Genomic DNA, 6,161 nt, shown 5'->3' with positions numbered 1-6,161 from the left:
GTCTGAAATTTTGAATAAATCTATAAACAAAACTTATAATTTCAACAATGTAACAACTTATTTAGAAAGCTACACTTACGTGGTGGAATTCATTTCCAAAGGATTTGAAGCATCTCAACCGTCTTCTACTTCTGGCTAGCTCCAGTAAGCTTTCCTCTTCATCTGACGAATCATCAAACAACAATTCCGTTGTAGTCATACTTTTATTTTTAATATTTGCATTTAATAACTAGTTCTGCTTTTGTTTATTTATTTTATTTTATTTGACAGAGTATTGGAACTTTGCTACTGTGAACTTTTGAATTTATCGAAATTCACAATAACGCTTGCCTTCATCAAACACGCGTCGTAATACCGAATTAAAATTCGTTCGATCAGCTCTTTCGACCACAGTCGATGATCGAATTTGTCTCATAATAGGGGCCTGAAACCGCTTAGCCAACTCAACTCGATTACTTTTTATAGTTGCTTTCCATGCAATTCGGTAAGCTAGCTAGTGTTTTAATTGTACTAGTTAGCAACGAAATACAGCTAATGGTAGATATACATTAAAGGGAATTAGGGGAAGAAAAAAAACATCTTTTGTCACTAAACAAAAAACATACTTTTTACATTTTTATTTTAATATGCCAAAATTTCGTTTTAACAATATTTCAGCATTCACAATAGCAAACATGTCAATTCTATACGGCGTTGATATATTGAAAATTATTAATGCAGCTTATGTAACTCATGAAATTTTCAGGCATTTGAAATCGTGAAATAATTTGTTCTACCGCCCATATAAATTTGAGAAAACACTATTTAAGTTTGTACCACTCGTGAAAAATTGCCTGACACATTTTTGGGTAATTCTTTACTTTAGCTCACAGCTGCTAAACTCGTCCAAAAATATCGGGAGGGCGTTTTGAACTCAGGACCATGAATCCGAAAGTGGAAATTAAAAATTGTCTGTCAAAGGATTTTTCCAAAAATACCAAAAATGGTCCCGGAGTGCTCCGAAACCGGGGGTGGGATCCATAGTTTTTGCGCAGAACACATTTCTGCATTGGCGGCCTTCGGCCGCGCTTATAAAAAATTACCCTGGGTGGGTCCAACACCGGTTTGGAGACCAAAACTATATCGGGGCAAAACACTTTTACCCACAGTTTTTCTTGTGGGTTCTGCAAAATCATCAAAATTACCACATGAAAATTTTCAATTTTGTTTGCAAATATCTCCGAAAATAAATGAAATTACCAATTTCCGCTTTCGGATTCGTGGTCCTGGGTCCAAAGCGCGTCTTTTGACACATCTCCCGATATTTTTGCTAATTTGTGAGCTAAAGTAAAGAATTACCCATTTTTGGAAGGTAATTGTCTAGAACTGGGGTCGAGTGCTAATATGCTTCCAAACATGTCGTGAGATGTGTCAAACGACGCGTCTTGGCATCAATATTAATAATCCGAATGCAGAAAATGACCCCGGTACTATTTTTGGGCAGAATACGTTTCTGAGTTGGCGGCCTTCGGCCGCGCTTATAAAAAATTACGCTGGCCGGTCCACCAATAATCCGTGCAAAATCCCTTTGTTGACAACATTGCAATAACCACATGAAAATTGGCAACTTCAACTGCAAATATCTCCGGACAGAGGTAAAATCTTTCTTTTCCGCCTTCGGGTTATTGTTCTTGGGGTTAATACGCGTCGTTTAACATCCCCCGATATTTTCCGACGCGTATTAGCAGTCGATACATATTCTAGACTTTTACCTTTTTGGAATTTCGACCATGTTTATCGTTATAGAAGTTTCCTACCACACACCGTTTCGGCCAAAAGGTAGAGTCCCGTACTGTATAAAAAAAATTTTCAGGAAGTCTGATTAAAAAAGTAGAACTTTTGGCCTTGGACTTCAAAGGAAACTTAAGAATTCTTAATAGTTTCCAATGAAGTGAAACACCAAGCTTGGAGCGAATGTAATTTAATATATCATCTGCAGTCAGCTCCAGGTCCAGTTTTTTTACAACAATATTCCTAAGACGCGGAACGGCAGTCACCTTCCTAGGAGCACGATGTCTTGAAGCTGCCGTTTCAGAAGCGACATGATTCGATGCAGCACAAGCATCCATATTAGCAGCGGCATTCGACTCTTCGTTATTGACATCAGTATTAGCAGCGGCATTCGAGCCTTCGTTACTGACATCAGTATTAATGACGGCGATCTCATTACCATTAATTGTATCTTGACTACCCCTGGGCCGCGCATTATAAAATTCACAAACAGCATTAATATCAGCTTCAACTTGCGTCAGGCAAGCATTGACAGCAGCAACAGAATTGCTGAAAAAATAGAGATATCAAGTGATGAAAGCGAGGCTGTGATATGCGCAGGTAATATAGTTCTTGTTAATATAGTTTTTGTAACAGTAGTCAAAGCAAAGCAAGCATTATGTATGTAGTTGAGACGGTCCTTAGTTTTCCCACGAAATTTGATTTTTATTTAAAATTTACATATTTAAAACCTAACCTAATATAATCACGTTCTCCTTTTCAATATCTTAAATATAGCTCATAATTCCGTTCTTGTATTTTAGTCTGAGTGCACTCAGGGAAAAAACATTGTAAAATCAATGAAAACGTGCTTAATCCAAGCAAAAACGTATTTAAAAGTGACGTAAATATGAAAATTTTTATTTTAAAAATGTGCATTATAAAGTTGTAAAATCAAGTAAAAAGATATTTGATTTAAACATTTTCCAATTTCATTTTAAATACATCACGATTTTGAATCAAAAATGATCACATTTAATTTAAAAATTTTCCTTTTTGATTCAAGCATGGGTTTTGTTAATTTAAATAACAAACGCATTTGATTTAAAAATATTTATATTTAAATCAAATATGAGTTATATCGAATCAAATACCTAAATTGTTGAATTAAAAATGCACGTATTCGTTTTGATAATGAAACATTTTACTTTTTCGACTTCACCACACTTTATTTATTCACCTTTTTTAAGCCATACAAAAATTGTTAGTTATAATCAAAAACTTAAATCTAAAATTGTACTATCAAAAATGCCTTATTATAATTTTATCATATTAAATTCGGCATTTAAATGAAATGAGCTACATATATATTTATATATAATAAAGTTATGTGTATTATTCAAACAAGTTAAGATAATCAAAACTGATCAAAACATCACATGTCTATTGTTTTGTTACAGAATAAATACATGATAAATACAACGTTTAAAGATATTTTGGTTTTGGGTATGTTTTGCCATTATTTATAGAATATAAATGTAATGGTTGACTTGTAAACATAGATATATTTATAACTTTTAAAACGTCTTCTTTCAAGCCAACTTCATAGGAATGAAAATGTTGGTCGAAGCTTTTAATATATATAGGATAGCATATAATATAAAGATTATTATTTTGATACAGAAATGATTTAATTTTGAATAATTCAGAATTATTGTGAGAACATAAATAATAATTGCTTTTATAATAAGTGCCTTTATAATGTACTTCATTTAACAACATTACAGTTTTAAAATTAATGGGTTGATTGATATTTATTTTTAAAAAAAATTCCTCTTTTGTTAAATCTAGAATTTCATATCTTTTATAACTAATAATTGATTCAAATGATTTTTCATTATCTAACAAAAATTTAGAAAATTTTATACTTGACTTTATTGCTATAGAATATGGAGGATTAACTTTCGAAGTAATGCTGTTAAAATATACTTTAGCTTCTTTATGCTTCGCTTCGAAACGCATACTCCAAATATATTTAAGAGGTCCGCAGTTTTTAATAGCTGTGGGGTAGTGCACAAGAACATGATGTTTGGGCTTTAATGTCCCAAAAAGCCGAATATGAATAGAGTGATGTGATTTAATTAGCTCTTCCAAGACAACCAGCTCTTCAGTAGCTATTTGAGGTTTTAATATGTATTCTATTATTTGCGTTAAAATTAAAAAAAACTTCCAGTGCTCGTTATCGCGTGGTATTAAGTCGCCTATCATTAGGGGTAAAAAATGAATAAAACATGCCACTTCAGATGCGGACATTTTTAAATTATAATTACTTAATCTTGCGGCTTCTAAAGGGGGAGATTTATTGCCTATTTCTATTTCGCCAAACTGAAAAAATTGTTTTCTACTGTTAATAATATCGAGTGTTATGACTTCGTCTTTAATCAAATTTAGCAAAACATTACAAACATCATATATACAAACTCCTTCGAAAACATCATGCATTAAATCAAATGTAAAATTTTCAGTCACACTAAAATATTTTAAGTTATCAAAAACGCAAACTTCCCTTATTCCTGTTTCCTGATAATTATTTTCTGATAAGTCTTTGTAATAGTTCTCTTCATTTCTCAAAGCCTCTTGCTCCTCTGATACATCGCTTCTCATTTGGTCTTTTGTTCTAGTGCAAACACGACAGAATCTCTTAGAATTGAATGATTGAACAAACCCCATTATGCTATTAACGGCTAAATTGTCTCCTATTACTAAACCTAGCACAAAATGAACTTTTTTACTTCCATTTTCCGTCACAATTTCAATACCTTCTTCAAGGAGCTTTAACTCATGTACAAGGTATAGAAATGAGTTCTCAACACCGCTGGATTTAACTGTTTTTGTTGAAATGAAAGCTCCATGGAAAATGTACTGTAGTTTGGACATCAGGTGTTTTGGCATTGATGGAAAACTATAATAACATCCACATATCGAGTACGTATGACTGCCGAGAGCATTGTTTATTTGGAAATCATCAAAATAAAGAATGTATGGTATAACTAATTCAGATTGAATTTTATCTTTTCGTGCTTTAAATATTCTGCCGCTGACAAAGTTTTGTATACTACTTTCTTTTAAGTATTTTTCTGTATTCTGTAATGTGCTCTGCAAAAGGCATGGAATCTCAAAAATAGCTTTGAACTGAAAATTTAATGGCATAATGTATATGTCGAATGATTTAGGAGCTAAGGTTGGGATACCGTATTTTGTTGTTTCAGTAACAGATTCTTTGATGGTGATAGTCTTTGGATGTTCATATAAGTTAAGTTCCTTTAATATCTTAAAGAGTCTATACTCAGAGCTTATATCCTGAAAAGGGTTTTTACAAAATTCTAGTAGTAGTTGCAAGTCATCATTAATATCACTAATAGCCTCTGAGTTTAATACATTATGTATAATAAAGGATATAGACGAAAGTAGAGAAGATACCATAGACTGAATATCGATTACTTGTTTTCGTGGCAAATTGTTTTGAGCATACAAACTTAAAGATAAATACAGCGCCTTCTTCTTTAGATTTTTAGTTTCATTAACAATATTTTGCACTGATAAATTAGCACCATCTTGTGTTTCCGTTTCTGTACTTGAACTATTACTTAAAATCGGTAACAACATATCTTCCGTTGGAGCTACGTTTTGTGCGGATGTGCTTTCAAATTTTGTATGAATATTTTGCAAATGATTGCGAAAAGAAGAAAATTTTGTGAATAATTGATTGCAGTTATCTTGCTTACAACGCAGTCGTAAAAGTTTCGTAGAAAGCTTATGATATACTTTAAAATGACATATTAAGGCGTCAGCTTCTGAAAAATTTTTGTGACACTTAAAGCAAAAAAACATTTTGAACGAATTAATTATTTGTCATAAAACTCAAAAGGGACGTCAGGTTTGCCGACTTGCAGTCATATGAAGTATAAATTTCAAAAAAAAAGTGTTGTATGAAAGTCCAAGAAGTTTCACATGCCTGAGGATATTTTAGAGAAAGTGTGTGAAAGATTTTGAAACAGATATCTAAACATTCTAGAAAGGACTCATATTTATATAATGTTTTATCAAAATATATATAAAATCCTATAATATCTTCCTCAACTATTCCTTCGACAATTATGAAAGGCTGTATTGTCATTCCTACAGAGTAGTACATACTTATTAAATCAGTAATTTTTCTTTCGTAATCGTTGATTGAAGTTAATAGCAAAACAAAGCTTTCTTGTGCGTCTGCTATTGTGGCCTTTTTCCTTATTTTCCCGCACGAACTTTGAAACCTCGACGAAGGTGGAAGAACTCCATTTAGAAGCGTTGTAAGAATGTAGTCTTGTGTATCTAAAAAAAAAACATAAATTAACGTAAGCGCATGGATT

General features: G+C 32.3%; 1 protein-coding gene across 3 annotated transcripts in view; it reads right to left on the bottom strand.

Moving 5' to 3' along the window:
* Positions 1 to 405: 405 nt before the first annotated feature.
* Positions 406 to 6,161, bottom strand: part of LOC137240902 (uncharacterized) — a 41,706-nt gene continuing 35,950 nt past the window's right edge. The window contains exon 3 of one of the 3 annotated variants that reach the window (XM_067767842.1): positions 406 to 2,319. In XM_067767842.1, coding sequence (XP_067623943.1) covers positions 1,740 to 2,319 — 580 coding nt within the window. In that variant the 3' untranslated portion in view covers positions 406 to 1,739. Of the gene's footprint in view, positions 2,320 to 3,095; positions 6,124 to 6,161 lie in introns of those variants that run through there. The other 2 variants (XM_067767841.1, XM_067767843.1) reach the window with 2 other exon arrangements.

The sequence above is a fragment of the Eurosta solidaginis genome, chromosome 2 (genome assembly GCF_040869045.1).
Source record: "Eurosta solidaginis isolate ZX-2024a chromosome 2, ASM4086904v1, whole genome shotgun sequence".
In the NCBI taxonomy this organism is placed as follows: Eukaryota; Metazoa; Arthropoda; class Insecta; order Diptera; family Tephritidae; genus Eurosta; species Eurosta solidaginis.
This window is presented reverse-complemented; position numbering and strand designations above follow the sequence as displayed.